The sequence below is a fragment of the Ischnura elegans genome, chromosome 10 (assembly GCF_921293095.1).
Source record: "Ischnura elegans chromosome 10, ioIscEleg1.1, whole genome shotgun sequence".
Taxonomy (NCBI): Eukaryota; Metazoa; Arthropoda; class Insecta; order Odonata; family Coenagrionidae; genus Ischnura; species Ischnura elegans.
The window spans coordinates 77,359,523-77,377,161 of NC_060255.1; the positions used below are offsets into that span (position 1 = coordinate 77,359,523).

At 38.5% G+C, this 17,639-nt stretch overlaps 2 protein-coding genes across 8 annotated transcripts in view; both read right to left on the reverse strand.

Annotated features, from left to right (window-relative positions):
- The window catches only part of LOC124167167 (GRAM domain-containing protein 2B-like), a 648,383-nt gene that overhangs the window by 370,617 nt on the left and 260,127 nt on the right, over positions 1 to 17,639 (reverse strand). The gene's annotated exons all lie outside the window — the stretch shown is intronic.
- LOC124167166 (zinc finger BED domain-containing protein 4-like) lies at positions 654 to 8,412 on the reverse strand. Its single transcript, XM_046544973.1, has 3 exons — positions 7,983 to 8,412; positions 3,581 to 4,670; positions 654 to 1,734 (listed from the first exon to the last, which is right to left on the reverse strand). Exons 1-3 carry the CDS (start codon positions 8,143 to 8,145, stop codon positions 855 to 857), a joined length of 2,133 nt encoding a protein of 710 aa, XP_046400929.1. The 5' UTR covers positions 8,146 to 8,412; the 3' UTR covers positions 654 to 854.

Here is a 17,639-nt window from a genome sequence, read left to right on the forward strand (position 1 = left end):
AAAAGGTAGCAGAAGTATGCGAAGTTGATTTCGTCTACTTTCTTATGAATTGATCGACAAATGATTGACCGAATGGTCCCCTTTTAAGTAGAAGTAGAGCATGAGCTACATAACTTATAGATTATTCATCGGTTTCGTCACTTCTGTAATTCCTATGGAAAGTCACTTTGACTTTATTACTCCCATTATCAGCTAAAAGACCCTATACTTCATACCGCGCGTTTTAAAGAGAATAGAAGGCGATAGAACCAAAAATGGCGACTGGTGAACAGAAAGCTTTTTGTGTTTCACAGTTTGTGAAGGCGGAATCTGTAGTTACTGTGCAACGTGCGTGATCGCCGTATCAGATGAAAGGCTTGGTAAAAATTAAAAATGATGTAAAATCATTCATGAAATGGGAAGGGTGATTATGGCGCTGCTGCGGAAAATAACAAACATACGTTTTCTTGGATCTTACACTATTACCGATAACACTTCTTTTTTACATAGCGCGACCCGGGTTTCGATGAATTATCATCATCTCAAACCCGGGTCTTGCTCTGTAAAAAATAAGTGGTATAGGTAATAGAGAAAGATCCAAGAAAACGTATTATGGAATACCACAAAGTTAGTAATGAGTTAGTGAATTTTATTTTTTTAAATAACAAACATACTTTCTTTAGGACTATTATATTTATAAATAAAGCTTATACTTTGTACATCGATCGCCACATCTTTGCATATCCATGGTTCATTAAATGAGGAATATTCGCTCAGCAATTGCGAAGATTATTATGTCACTGCTTCTAATTAAAATTATGAATATTATTTTATTGACATATTCAAATTTTCACATGAATTGAGAAAAAAACAAATCAATTCATTACCACACGGGCCATGTTCGTGTTGAGGAATAGCAGTTGTTGCAATTCCTTCTCGTCAAGAGCAGACGACCTTTCGTTAACCTGATTCTGGATCCTGGAAAAAATCCGCTCGCACGGCAGGGCGGTCGCTAGCATGTTGCATTTGTACGGAACCAACTTGGCCAAGTTGGGATAAACGTGCTGGTTCTTCTTCCACCAACAAAACGGGTTGTGATAGCGAGTTAGGAGTTTATCCTGAAGATACCTCTGCACTTCCTTCTCGGCGAGGCTGTCAGGAGTTCCGCGAGGTTGTACCTCTTTAACGATGCTGTCGAAGTCCTCCCAGGCCGACAGTCTGCCTGTCTGTTCCCCAGAAGGACCACTGTCCGGTTCTGGATCAATCCTTGAGTCTTCATCGCATTCTCTCTCGTACTGTTCCCTGACGAGCACAGTCACCGACTCTATCGTGCCGGCCCTGGCGGCTTCGTCTCCCGAGAAAGCGTGGCCCTTGAACCGGGGATCTAACAGCGTACTCATCGCGACCTCTTCCCACCTCTCCACGTCCGTGAACTTTTCGTTCAGTCCCGTCAGCAGTTCGGAGATTACGGCTTTCACCTTGAAGTTGTACTCGACGCTGGACAAAAGCTTGTTGCAGAGAGAGCGGAGACCTCGTGTTAGAACCAGGATCTGGCTGGTGGTGGTGTACTCTTCGCGGCTCATCTGAGCCACGACTTCCTCGAAGGGCTGAAGGACCTCGCTCAGCTGGGAGCATATCTGCCATTCCTCGGGAGACATTTCAGGCACGTCCGATTCGCCAATCACCTCCGTTGCGCCAGTGATCGCGACTTGGAGCTGCGAGAAGCGCTGGACCATAAATAGCGTGGAGTCCCACCTGTCGACAGGCAAATAAGAGCATTCTACGAATAACAATTGGCATCGACAATTAATGTAACTAATTTTATGTGAATAAAACAGACTATCTATCTGTTAACTATGTGAAAAAAATTTCATTTTGAAAATAACAACTGGAAAGAGTTTCACTGGTTTAATGTTTTCCATCGGCAAATGAAATGCAATGTCAAGACCAGGGATTTTATTCTTTTGGCATCTGTAAAAGTTATTAATCCGTAAATGACATCACTTTTAATGGCACATGTTCGGTAGTGATGATATATAGCCTCGAAACCCGGCTCATTAATAAGATTAAAAGGAGTTGATATTCGCTAAATTTATCATTTTCAAAATGCTATCTCTTTGGACTTAGCATTTAATGATACACACACACATAGATTTTTTTACCTACGTATCGCATTTTATTATGTTGATCCTCAGGGGTTAAGGAACTTAATCAAGATCAAACTTGAATGGCGCTCAATACATATACATGTGTTTCAAACATGATCATTAAGGAAACGGTAACAAACTTTACCACTATTATTATGTCCATGTTCGACCAAATTTTTTATGCCATTCAAAAATTTCTCGTTTCAAAAGTTCCACAACCCCTGAGGATGGATATACTAAAGAGCGAAACGCAGACAAGAGGAGATAATACATATGCCAAATTGAAGAATCATCCAAAAAAATTATAACAATGTATAACGTGATCGAGAAATACATTATCAAGAAATATACACTTAAATTCCCTCGCCTTACTAGGGAATCGGTCAAAAATTATTTCGAGAGCCTATCAACTGAACAAAATTACTACCTTATTTTTTGAAGTAACCCAAGAAGTCTATGCCTTGAGATTTGTAGCTAGAGATATTTGTCAAATCAGTAAATCCAAAAAATGATGGCATCTGAAATTGGCTACACCATTGATATGATAATAGGTACCGTAAAACTAAATTCTGAAGTCCCTATCAGTATTCAAGTAAGTAATTTTTTTCTAAATAAGAGAAAGTTACTACAACTTACGCTGTTTACAACAACTAAAAGGCAGTAGGATAGAAGGAATAAGTTGAGCGTCTGACAGACCTGAAGTGGAAATATCAAAAGACAGGAAAGTACAAACTCCAATTCAAAATTGTACAAATGTATTTCTAAATATAGTTCTTCGATACAGTTGGCAATCATCTTTCGGGTGGAAAAAATGGTTGCCATGTCAGTCGAAAATCCGGTAGCGGAGGTCGATTTTCCTACCTTTATTGGCCTTCGGATTGTTCAGTCTCCGGATATTTGAAGAAGTTCAACCGATTCATACGTGATATAGCGGAAGTTCGAAATTGTTGAAATGAAAGTTAGTTGCGCTTTTCCACAATTATTAAATGCGTATTACGCGTTTCGGCTTACAAAGCCATCATCTGCTACAACACATTGTTATACATTAGGAAAAATTTATATCTTTCCTCAAAGGTGTACAATTGATGTTCTGATGTACTAGAAAGTACTCATTGTAACAGACATTGGCGTAGTTTCCGGGTTACAACCCCCTTGAGCCTTGTAAAAAGGCAATGGGAAGATCCTCGGACCCCCTTTTGCCCTGGGGTGTTTTCCATGCACCCCAGAAGGGCCCCGAAATTTCCAGAAAACCCCCCACCCCCATTTCGAAATCCTAGCTACGCCACTGGTACCAGATGATTGCTCCGTGAGCCGAAACGCGTTGTACGCATTAAATAACCGTGTAAGAGCGCAACCACCATTTATTCCAATACCCGGATATTTCCATAGAAGGCAAGGTGATGATGGTAAATGAGGGCTAACAACGGCTAGAATTCTGAATATTTCCCCCTCACCTTTGCGGTCTATCTTCCAACAGTCCTTTTGGTGGAGTTATCCTCGGCTGTTGCCTGAGCAGCACATCATTGGCTAGAGGGTCCCCCTTGAAGAACGACACCACCGCCCTCACCTTCTCCAGCGTCTTCCGCACCTCCTTCTTGTGGATGGCCCTCTGAATCACCGAGTTGAGCGACCGAGCGTAGCAGTCCATGTGCGGCCACGCCAGCAGCTTGATCACCGCTTCCTTCAGGGCTGCGTCGTCCTCCGACACGACAACCGAAACCTTGCCATCCAAATCCCACTCTTTGAGAACGCGTCCCAGGACATCCGCGAACTTCTCGCTGCTAGCTGGGCCGACAAAGGTGGCACACTCAAGCAGGAAGGAGTGGAAATCGAAATCTACCCCGATAAAGTGAGCCATAATGGCTAAATAGACGTCGTCTGTCCTGGACGTCCAGGAATAGAGAGTTATGCAAACGCTCCTGGCCTGTTCCTCAACGACCGCGCTGACTCGCTCCAGACACTTCTGGTACATGGCCGGTATCTTCACGTTCGAAAGGTAGTTCTTGTTGGGGAGGTGATAAAGCGAGTTCAGGGCTCTAGTGTACTCCACGAATCCCCTTTCCTCGACAATGTTGAAGGGTTGAAGGTCCCAAATGAAAAGGTTGAGCAGCGCTTCGTCTATAATCTTCTTCGCGTCGTGCTCCAAGGGCTTTGGAAGGCTCACGGGGAGGGAGGGAGCAAAGCGACGGTGTTTGGCGAAACGAGCTGTTCGCGATATGAGCGGGTTCGTCGCCTGATTAGCAGGTTTCGAGATCAGTACCGTCGAGGAGCTAGTTGGTGTCTCCGGAGGAGGCAAGGATGATACTGAGCAACTCCTCGCCTCCGATGGTTTCTCGTGGTATCCACCCGTTATTAACTTCAGTTTGTTCCGGAACACGGAGGTGTGATGAACTCTTTCCACGTGCCTCTTCAAGTTGGTAGTTGAGGTTTTGAAGGACACTCTCCTCTTGCAAATGTTGCAAGACGCGTAGTCGCCTCCTTCATCTTGGAAGTAGTCCCAGATGACGCTGATCCTCCTCCTTCCAGGATGCGGCATATCTTTAACTACAATGCAAGGAATTAGGAGTGAATACTAGTCCAATACAAGTTAATTTAATGTTCAACTATCATAATAATAATTAATAAACAATATGTAATATATGTAGAAAAAGACTCAGTAATAGCTAATAATAATCATAATTAATGCAAGTAATCATTAGCTATTCAGCATAGGTTTTGCATGACGTATAAGCTTATCTACTGCTTTTCTCCTCGCCCACCATGTCTAACACCTCTTTTTTTCTTTTCCTCCACAGCCATTTCACCTCTTCTCTGTTTTAGACTTTTGATAATTATCTCCATACACTCTTACACTACTCGAATCTAAGCGAAATTAGACAGCGAAAAAAATTTAAAAAATCAACAAACATCCTTCCTCCAGAAATTGGTTTATATTGTTGCAGAAAAACATTATGTCATCGTATGTTTTCTCATTACTAGACTCATTTCCTGACTTCTAATTTTCCTGGAATAGGTAATAAATGTAATCACATTTTAGACCCATGTAAGTTAGGTTTCAGATGTTAAAGAACACTCAGAAAGAAAAATATTTTCATTTCTCTTGAAAAAAACTAGATTATCGCTGGAATCTAACGAAGAGCTCTCGGTCAACAGATGGTAAAACGATAACACAACTTTCCTATGGTGACAATTCCCATTTTCGGTTGCATAAATTTGGCGATATTCACGGCTAAAGTTAAATCAGAGGTTTTTATGCTAATATTTTGAAGTTCGACTCATTGAACGAGTGCTACAGTTTTTCCCAATACTTTGCAAAAAAAAAATCGATAGAAAAAACTACAGGAAGCGATTTAACGACTAAGTTTTATCGCAAAGACAAAGTTTTATCGATGACGCATGGTAATTTGTCACGTTTCCGGGGCAACCCACGTTAAAATTAATACTTTTTCCTCCCGACATTTTTTAAGGGAAGCGAATGCATTGAAAATTTTATTTACGCGTGTCTTTGGTCGACGGATGTGTTAAGCACATCAAGTTGAGGCTGATTTCAAAAATCCTTTTGCGGCATATTCATAACCGGCCTGGACAAAATATTCAAATTAACTTAATTTCTATCGATTGAATCTGCCATCTATCAATAATTTAATCCGAAAAATTAGTTTAAAAATATAAAATTAATTCATAAGTAAAACCGCAGCAGTGTTTAGAGATCAAAAATTCAATTCCACCATCAGATATCCGCTCATAATATTTGAGTAAGGATTAGTAAAGGGTTAGTGAAGTCACTATCTCGTTCCCAACATACCTCGTGCCCATCATTGTCGGTATTTTCTCACGTTGCCTGCGAACGATTAGTGAAATGACGCACTATTGCTGTGCACTTGGGTGCCCAGAAAAATTATTAAAGAGCAGCTCAATGGCCTTTTATCGGTTAGTAAAATTAAATATATTTTAACGAGTTGAATTTCGTGTTGATATGTGCCTCATACTTCCTCCCGTGCGCACTGACGTTGAAATAGGGTAGTTTCCTTCATCAAAGAAACCGAAAGGCATTGATTGCGATTTGTTACCCACAATTACTGTATTCATAATATACAAATTATTTCGTTTTAGAAATACCGGTTTAGACGAATGGCAATGGTCCATTTTTATCCTCATTTGAAAAGGGCCAGATTGGCGCCCATGCGATGCCACTCCACGTGACGTCACAGGGACCTAGTTGTTATAGGAGAAGATAGGAGTTATACACCGTCTGAGATTACCAATGCATGCATGAGGCGCAGAGCTCAGGGAAACATGTCTTAATAATCACCTATTAAAACTGGCTAAGGTCGGAAAGTTTTCTTCGTTTGATAAGGTATTAATAAACCTTTTTTAAGCCAAGCGCTACCAGACAGCAAGGTACTCAGCTACCCTCTAGCATCCTGCGTCCTATCAGCGCTCAGAGCCTCGATCAAGGTCACCTCACAAGGCGGGAGGGGGAACCAGAAATACGTCACACGGAGAGATTTCCTTACCCGTCGCGTTTTCGCGCGCTTGAAATTTTTCACTTTTCATTTAATCGCGAAAAATAGATATCGTCATTTAAAAATCTAAAAGCGTGAAATACGTACTCCAGGAGTAATAATCTTCCGATATAGGCAATAAAAAAATAATAGGAAACCACCCTATTTCCCTCACCACGTGATACGTGTGATGGGTACACGTGTTTATTGAAGAGGATGCTAGCTGCAGGCCCACTTCCTATCCTTACTCAAAGAAGAAGTTCATGACTCATTCCATTTTCCATGTTATTCACGATATGAAATTATTTTTCATAGCAATCTAGATAATTTCTTATTACTAAACTATTTTGGGCATCACGTTTATCATCCAATCCCCACCATCGATGATGGATCCCCACCATCGATGTACAACATATATTGCGATCTAATGAAATGAATAAAAAAACAAAATAATACGAGTGGTGGATAACGTACGCAATTTCGGGTATTGATTTACCTTGGAATTACTAGAATTAAATGTCATTAACGCCTCTACAAGAAATCTAGGAAAAAATTGCAGATTGATGCACGGCACATTTTCAGAATCTCAATACTAGAACTTGCATTACTGAAAGAGAAAATGTTTGCCAATTTTTTTGGCCGATATAAATAATGCTGGTAAATTTTGCCGATAGATTAGATAGATATAGAAAATGATATGCAAATGTGGTGTGTCTAATAATAACGACTATGCGAAAAACGGATCGATATCAATGAATACGAACTGTGCGTACAATCTGCAACGAGAGCGACTTCGAATATTATAATTATAGATGAATACCCAACACAAATATTTCATTTAAGAAAATATTAGATAACCGGCTAGAAAATATTAACTGAAATATATCAATCTTGATTATGATTTTATGGAGCTCCAGATCAAATACATCATTATCATTTTGTGTTTACCGCATGTCACAGAGTATTTACTGCTCTATAGTGACAGAGAATCGACCCAACCCTAAGAATTACACTATTCTATCAAAAATATTATTAAATACTTAGTTCAATAACAGTGATGTGCGACTGCAGTACTGACGAATAAGAACGCAGATCCGAAAAACGAGGAGAAATAACGTGAAGACAAGATCTGTGCAGTGAGCGATCTAGATTAGACCCCTTGAGAACATCATATACAATGGGTGTGCCTACTCCGCCGTTTTACCACGGCAGAACAGCATGAAGAACATGAATATCTACCCCGCCTCATCTTTTTACCCTTGTTATCACCCACCAATGCCAAATATAGGATTTTCTAAACCTAAATACGAATACTTAGGTTACAGAGACGATAAATGGAGGTTGTCAATACCTTGTATTTTTGCGGCGATCCGGCGAAAACGGTTCCCGCGGAGCGACGCAGCTCGAAGAGCGAGGAGCCTCCACAATGGCGGTCGCAGGAGAGCCCAGAGCGACGGGGTGCTGCGCAACCTTGGTCTTGATCGTTCTCCCCGCTCGCAGGCAGGCGGCGGCATCAGAGGGGCCGCGAGGCGACTGGTGAGGCAACGCCGCGCGGCGAGCAGCCGGCGAACTACGTGCGCCAGTCTAGTTGTTGAATCGCTCTGTTCCTCCCCGCGCGCGGGGCGGAAGAACTGTATCGCAGGACGTGTTTGGGTAGAAGGGAGCGGGCGACTTCTCGCCAGACTGCTCGCGAGATAGCGACCGCGTTGCAAGCAGGGACGAATTGAAGTCGTTCTATCGGGGATGGGCTGGTCATTTCTTTTTGTGGGGCCTCGCTCGGAGGAAAATTTAGAGGGGGGGAACGCAGAGGTCAGGACCCTGCCCCCCCGATCTTATCAAAAAATTGTAATTTTAATAGTTTTTGTATCCTTGAATTTCTAAAATTGTACAATTTCATCTGTTGCCTATAATAAAAATGGAATTTTAAGCTCCAAAATACGTAAAAAATGGGAATTTTAATAATTTGAACAGGGAAGGACACCCCTCTCTCCTTGGGGTGGGGGATTCCACACTCCCAGGATCCAGGTCACGACACCGCAAATTTGTTGCTGAATCCGCCCCTGGCCTTGCTCAGTCCCTATATGAAAGAAATATATATTGGATTTTTTTACTTCGCTGCAAGTCGATGATGCGATTCCCTACAAGAGTTATACATTTTCCGAGGAGAAAAGACAATTCTTCTTCTACATATTTTCACTTAACCAGAGCCCCAGGCAGACTCAGTTTTAAATCCTGGTCAGAAAATGTAAAGTAAATCACACGTCTCTTCTCCCTGGTCAGCGCTTTCCAAGGCGTCTTCAATATGCCCAGAAGTCATTGGTAACACGAAAACATGAGAGTTTTTGAAGATGATCAAATAAAAAATAACCTCTTGGATTTCAATCTGGGCCACTAACAGGAGATAAGGAAGGCAAGGAGAAAGAAGAAATTTAATGTAGAGCAAAAATTGATGAAAATTCCGCCGTGGAAGGTCATGATGTATGTACCTACTTTGGGGGGGAAAAGACAGATACCAGGAAGAATTATGAAGCAAGGAACTAAAGGAACGGGCTTGGAGAAGGGCAAATAGAGGATTTCCGTATATTACCAAAGAGTAAGCATATGAATGAGGACTAACTGGATGGAAAACGTATGAATGAGTAAAGAGATCTTTCATAAGACTTACTGTTAGCTAGGGTTAAAAGGGTGTTTCAAGTCTGTCTTTTAGAATCTATCTTTGAGATTTGGAGAAGATACCAATTTTTTGAATTTGAAATAAAACCCCAAGAGGAGGATTCGGATTCAAATCCCGATAGTGAGAAGATAAGTTTGTCACTCGTCACATGTTGGTTTCAAACACTTTCAGATGCAATTCAAGCACAGCCTCTAGTCATCAGAAGCTAAATATGAAAAGTTTAGAAAGCATTAGATTGAATAGCACACTATGCCGGATAAATAATACACGAGAAATTTTCTTGAAATTTGGTGAAATAATAGAAGAAACCTGTCATAATTCTTTAATCATGTAAATAAACTATTGATATTAATAAATTAGAGTTCAAATAAAAACTTAAATATTTCATTGTTTTACTTCAAACAATTAGGATTTTTGCGATACATATATGTTTTTATTCGTACCTGAGCTACAGGGGGATTCTATCCCTCTTACATCCCCCATAGTTATGCCTCTGCTTCACATGTTAGTTTGTTGCTAGTACCGAGGTTGCTTCTCCTCTCTGCTAGTACTTACGCATTTAAAATGTGGCCTAAATCCATTGAAACCTACAGAGTATGGGAATATTTTCACCCGCAACTTGGATTTCAACGCGGGCCCCGCGCGAGAGATCGGGGTTCAAATCCCGGTAGGGGATGATGTACATTATTTTTCTCTCAGTCTACTTAGTAGCGATTCACAGGATAGCCTGTCTTGCTAGCATGTCTTGTAGATATCCTTCCTTTCAGAATGGGAAATATATGAATGAGAGAACTATTTTTACAACTATGATTAATTTGAAGCTTTAAATCTCTATTGCGGAAGATAAATTTGATCAATTATCAATAGAAATTTGAAATATATCTCACATGTCTTCAAATTCTTCTTAAAAATCTTCATCTTCAAATTTGCATCCAGTGAATCTTAAAGGCATGAAGATATTCGGAATGAGAAGAATTTTAAGGTATTTGAATTAATATTTTGTGGTCTGCTTTTCGAATTTCCAAGTCAAAGGTATTTTATATTTAAAATACATTTGAAGCGGATTTTTGTTTGTTTCAAATACTCCTCAGCCTGTATTTTACTCAGCCTTTTACACTTGTGTGCTTGTGAGTTTAGGTGCGTCATGTCATAGTCAAGGTAGAGAAGTCGAAAGAAGGGGAGGATATGTATTGGGGTTTTATAAATAGCTTTGGAGGGGAAATGTAGAATATCAGAGCGCTGTGGAAAAAGAGAATCTCAGGAAATCCATGCTAAGCCATAGTCGAGCAAGTTGAGTAGGGAGAGGGAATAATTGTGCATTGTAGTCTTAAACTTGGCATAGGAGGGGAGCTATACTTGTTGGAGGAACATATAAGTCTTGAAGAGTATAATAAAAGAGAAAAAAGGTAGACTGGTTCAAGTTTTGTCGTGCTCTAAACAAGCCCGGCGAATAGTGCGAGGTAAAGGTCATTTTCTCGACCATAGAAATCTATTTGCTGACAATGACTGATGCAGACTAATAAGTTTGAGGATTGGGGAAGATTAAGTAAATCAATACACAATCCCAAATGCCAACACAGTCGAGGTAAAATAAAAGTGAGAGTATAAAAACTTTCACGGGTTATGTCCGTATGTAAAACAGAATTATCTTTGGGTGCCCCTGTGTCAACTGTAATAGCGGACCACGTGTCTTTTTCTCTGCCGGACACCTCGCCAGGGATTCTTATAGCTGTCACGGAAACTACCATAGAAAATTTGATTTATATACGGTATTGAAATGTTTTTCAAATTTAAATTATATGATAACACATGAAATAATGATTCATTCACTGAACTATATTTCGGGGCGTGGTCTCGACTACTAACTCAATAACATATTTCATTCCATATTACCAATTACGAGGTCTCTCCAGCATAGAAAAACAGCTTACCTGGTCACTAATTCTTACTAACCATTGGGCAGTCGGGTCTCCTTGGGATACACGAATAAACTGACTCACAATGAGAGCTCAAGTAAAACTTTTATAAGTAAAATCTTCAAATCAGTTAATACCCAAAAAATGTATAGCTTAGAATAGCCACGCTTGATACAGGCATTCGAAATCGAATGTTTCTTTGTTATCATTTGATATGTATTTGATTTCAGGTTGAAAAAAACTCGCTTATAAATTTGAAAATTATGTTTTTAAGCTAAGCAGTCTACCTCCTGTTTTCCCAAGATGATTTTTTTTCCTATTTTAACCACAATAACACAATTTTTAGCCTATGTGCAGCGTAATTTTGTCATTATTTCATGATTTAGCGTCGTAAAAACTCCATTTAGGATTGACTGTGTTACTTTTTTTACAATTTTCCCACACACAATTTTTGGCGTACCTCGGCACTTGAGATGGCATTCAAAATTACAAAATTGAACAAACAACCTAATATTTGCTAAAATGCTCGTTAACTGTCTATTTACAAACAACCTTTCGTTACAAAGGCAAAAAACCAAGTTCTGCCCCCGCAGTGAAAGAGAGAAAGGCCTGCTCGGCTGAACCAGAGCTCCCTCTGCGTAACGCTTACGGAGCCAAACGATTTAAGCCTGCGTGATGGGTGTGGCATTTTACTCGATGTCAATTGTTTCCGGAAAGTGGACGCAGAATAGCGCAGACATGGATTGAGGCCAAGGTCCGACCGAGCAGGACAAAAAAAATTACATCAGACACAATTGACATTTGACCGGCTCGTCCTTTGACGATCTAACAAACGGGCGAATTTTTTTTCAGAACGCTGATCAAACAAATATAGCTCACGCAAAACTGCTGAGACTTCGACAAGTCAATTTGAAGAAAGAAATCTTTGCGTACCAGAGGGAAATGTTTAATATTTAACCTAAAAGCAAGCAAATAGAGTTTTTAGATCAAGGGGACCTCATAGATGACTGCTCATTTCGTGCCGTAGTTCGTCACGTCGCTCGCTTATTTTGTGACATAGGGATCCTTCAAGTAGTATAAAATTCCTTGAAATAATTCAATTTGGTATTGCCCGTACTTATTCCACGTCTTCTCTCTTAAACTTTCTTTCCAACAATCCGCTCCTTTTTATCAACAACACATAGCGACGTTAAGTCAGATCTGATGCTTTCCCGGCGAATATATTCCACAAGGGCTATTCGGGCTTCCAGCCGGGTGGTCTCCCTCCATTCTGACGACTGAATGAATGGAGAATGCAGGGAGCATTTGGCAGAATGCAGAATGGAGGGAGCTGGAAGCCCGAATAGCCCTTGTGGAACATAGCAACGTTCTTTTAAACAAATAGGATCAAATATAAAACACCATCCAAGCAAAACATGTATTAAAATATTAATTATTACAATTAAAAATGAAAATAAATAAATAAATTAAATAAATAAATTTAAATAAAAATGGACTAGATGCGACTTTAAAAATTTTCTGTTTTCAAAAATAGCCGCTCCTCAGCGATGAGCATAGAGCGATCCATTTATTCCTAATTATTACGAGTGCAATAATATTTTTATTAGTGATGAATAGCATTGATAAGTAATAAAATTGATAGATTTTATCATTACGAATATAAATTTTGGCTAACAGCCCGGGTGCTATGGGGGCACAGGTCATGGAAAAACAGAAAAAATGGCCAAAATCGCATATTTGATTGTTTTTCGCGATGTTCCACCACCTAAATGTTCCTTTTTCATTGCATTAGCCGAAAGGTATTAAAATACTCCTTCGAAACACATTTTTTTTCTTTGTGGCCCTCTCAAAAATATTTTATGAAAACTAGCGTTTGAAATTTTCAAATCGACGCCATTTCTCCTTATGCGACTGAAAAGTTATGAAATAAATTTTGCATCTGCTCCATTAAGATAGTCATCAAATGGCGCAAACTGCATTGAAAAATATGCTTTCTATTCCGAGATATTTAAATAACAGTGGAAATCGAATTTTCCAGCTAGCCGGCCCTGGTGGGCCTCTAGCGGGCTGGAGGTGTGGGGATGTTAGTCCTTTTTGATCCCAAATCCTATGTTCCAAGTCCGAGAAAAATCCCCGAGGGGGGACTTTTCACCCTCTTATTCGGCAATGCCCTTTAAAGCCATTGTGCAAAATTTCAAGCCGATCCGACAATGATAAGTTGATTAAAAATCATTTACAAGATTCCATCAATGAAACGAACAAACAGACGAATAAAGTCAAGAAAATACGTGTGAAAAGGAGATAGGCCAGCATGGAAAAACCTTGATCCGGTTATGTTTCACTAATGTTTGAGTGAAGTACGCAAGTATATAAAATGCTAGGTAGCGGCAAGATTGCATCATATCCTTGAGAATGTAAGAGCTTTTTAGTATTTGCATTATATGATTATTACCGATGGCATTTTATTTTTATTTACGAGCTAGTTCAATAGGAATAATTAGAATAACTATCAGCATTGAATCTACAATTGAAATGGTGGGTGCGTGAAACCTCACATACTTCCAAGAATTTCATTTATTTTAACTTTCTTAACTTCATTTCCACGAAGGAATTCTTGAGATGAACCAGTTACTACAGAGATTTATAATGAACAAGAGTCTGAACACCACATTTTATGTTTCATTTCCATATCTAAACGCTTGGTTTAAACTAAATTAAAATAGTGGCTTCAAAATTAAAATTTAACTAGTTGGAAATAATAAAAATCATTACGAAAAAATATAAATAATACCTCTTTGTACTCAAGTATAGACTTAACTTCCTATTGTTTATTATTTTTAATAAAGTTACTCAATTTAAAAGTCATAATTCCATTGAAGCAAAGTTCTACCAAATAATACAATTCAGAAATCGATGATAAGTCGTCACCAGCTAATCAGAGACGCCCAATTCGTTCGGATAGAAACGCGGAAACATCTACCACTGCTTAGCTACGAATATCTCGGGAAAAAATAAGCATTCCACAGGACTAATAAAATAATGACATAAAAAAGAGGACAGTCTGGATATGATAAGATGTTTACAATTTCGTGAGTCATTAATTCGATTCCGGAGGCGATCCATGTGAAGATAAGCAGGTGTTGGCAGACGGGTATTCAGTCATTCGGCACTTTTTTCTAGTTGTTGTGATATCACAAGCATTAACGATCGATTAGATAGCCATACATTTTTTTATATCTTCTACCTGCAATGGGGAAAATTCCTTTGAAGCGAGAATCAAACCAGGGACCTTCGGCTTTCCGAACCTCTGGGCAAACGGCTACGCACTATCTTATTCGTAAAAAAGTAAGGCTGACTTTCATGTATTGGAAATATACAAAAACAAATAACGGTGAATTTCATCATAAACATCTGTTCACTCAATTTTCTACATTCAATGTCAAAATGCCGTATTTATAGGAAAAAATGGATTCTAATCTTACAATAATTGCTATGGAAAAAATGACCTCAAATCGGAAATCAAACGCCGGACCAATGGCTTTTAGGACTACAACGCAGGCCACTGAGTTGTCCTGGTTCCTCACAACCTTTGATCGGAAGACATCCGCCGAAACTGAAGTGAAACCGTCTTTACCAGAATATTACAGATTGTGAAAATCGCAGCGGTGAAAGCAACGCAGAAAATATGAAGAAGCCGTCATAAATAATTTTTTCATGGATCATTCACGCACTTTTGAGAATAAATGATGCCAGGAAAGAAGCCGAATCGATGAAGCTATGATGTTCTTATTTAAGTCCTTACAATGAAGATATCTCGTGACTACCAACATAAAGACATAGAAGTCAATAAAATTGGAATTCAAAAGAAAATTGTGGAATATTAACATCGCCGATGAATGTAGAAAATACCAAGATATCCAGAATAAGTTCTGAATTATCCTGAATTCTTTGATAAAGTTAGTTAAATAGCATTATCGCAGACGATATGAGATTAAAGTCTGTAAGCATAATTGAAGCATAAGTCATCGAAAGGAAAAACTCCTAGAAATGTATTGATGTGAAAGACACTAAAAAATACGACACTTTACGTCCCAGATAAAATTCACCCGAAGGCGAAGGTATAGTTTAACTTCGATTCGTCGAATTTGTTACAGCTAAAACACCATCTAAGAAGACATAACTTATAATCTACGGATGGCAGAGAGGATTCGTTAAAAATTATCGCACAAAATACAAGTTATTTCATTTGAACTGTTTATCCGGTGATAAATATATATCGGAGAAATCAATAAATACAAATGAAAATTACTAATTCCATGCATTCAATTACGACTCGGTCTCCCGTATCTAAGCAGAAAAAATTTAGTGAGAAAATATAATAATATTTTAAGAGTCAAAGGGCTATCGGATCAAATACTTAAAATTCGACCTTTTTATTAATAAAATTAATAATGAATTCGTTAAATATCTTCCAAGTGAATAAACATATGTTCGGTTGGAAGGAATAAATTTCAAGAAGGAGATAAGGGAAACAGGATTAAATATTAAAATTTAAGCTATTAATGGCTATAAAATGTTTGTAAATTGATATATTCTACGGTTTTCAAAAAATGGCAGTTATGCCTCGTGATTATAAAAATTTGAGCTTCAAGAATCAGCGATTGTTCTATGCTACTGCATACATAGGTGGATTTAGGGGAGGGGGACGGGAGCACGTTTCCCTCCCCCCAGGACAAAAAGTAGACAAGATTTTTAATGCGGTTATCATTACGTTCGTTTTGTGTTGTATATTATGTCTTCATTATTTAACTTCATATTAATGACTTTCATGTTAAAATGAATCGAATATTTCGTACAGTAATTGTTGTATGTTGTTTTTAATCTCAAATATAAGAAGACTGTTTGCCTTTCAGACCCTACTGCCTCCCCTCAGAAAAAATTCTGGAGCCACCCTTGACTACATACAATATATTTCTAATTTGAAATATCAATTAATATTAAATTGAAAAAAGATGTGGTCAATAGTTTCGATTTGGAAAGAGGTTTAATTTGTGGTAAAAAAATCAAGAAACTTTATTTTTAAGGGAAGTGAATTAAATTTTATCAAACTTGAACTCTTCATGAATATATGGTTTTTTAAATAGATAAGTTACAGAGAAGCCAAACGAAGATGGTTATGTACAGTGGTAAAAAAATTGAATTTCAAGAGAGGGAAGTTCTATCATATCGTTAGGTGTTTCGTTTAGTTCGTAAAAAAATACAGAAAAACGAGAAGGATAGTTCCATATGACAATATTCCCAAGGTTTCGTTCCACTTTGATGTTTCATAAGAACGTTGCGTTGCGTCGACTTCGGCCCATCAACTATTTACAAATATGGCAGGTGTTCAATATCCGTCACATGGAAGAGACGGACTTCGTATGTCTCCACGATACTGAGCGGTGAGATAAGAAAGACATGGGGGATTCGTAAGCACTCACGATGCGGGATCAGTGGTCTATTATCTCATCTGCTTGCAGGTGTCACGGAGTACCAAGTCAAAAAATTAAGAGGCGCATCGAAGCCAGCAGTTACTCACCTGGAAAGAAGAAAGGAAAAAAATTACTTATATTGCATAATATAAACTCACCAATAATAAATATTTTTTGGAAAAAATTGAAAGATATGCATTTGTATACACTTTTGCCTATTTCACATACAATTAGTCAAAAACTACGTAAACATAAAAAATGATGTTTTTTGGTTAAGTATATTCAGTATGCTGGAGTATTTCCATTGTGACAGTTATATTTATTGGAGATAATTCGTTTTTTTTAAGTCTCGAATCCGTTGAGAAGCTTAAAGCATTTTACATTTCTCTCCACCTACCGAAAGGCCGTATTCTGGACCACTAAAGAACATTAATATGGAAAACAAACATACTTCTACCTTTAAAGTCATTTTTTACTAGTTAGAAAGTTGATTGACCTAAGTTGTACTGCACATCCAGTTGGCCACAGTAAAATTATAGCCATCTAGTCAAAGAAGGCTAAAAAATGAAGTGACTATAGTTGTAGAAAAAATAAATAAACTAAATACTTGCTTGCACATGTGAATGTGAATAAGAGTCATAGGTTTAGTAGAAAATAAAACTTGACTCTCATGATGCTTGCATCAAGTTAAAATAGTGACTGCTAATCAAACTGTGTTTTAAGTTACTTTAGTAATTAAAAAGAGAGATGAGAACAATGGGAATATATGCCGCAATAAAAATATTCAAGAATTAAAATGAATTAAGGCAGACATAAAAATATTTCGGAGACTGAAAAGACAGCGTCTCGGTTGAATCGGAGAGTTCCTAATTTCTATACAGTGAGGGACGATATGTAAAGAAGAAGATTCGAGTTTTTGATCAATTTTTGAGGCATTGAACATTTCA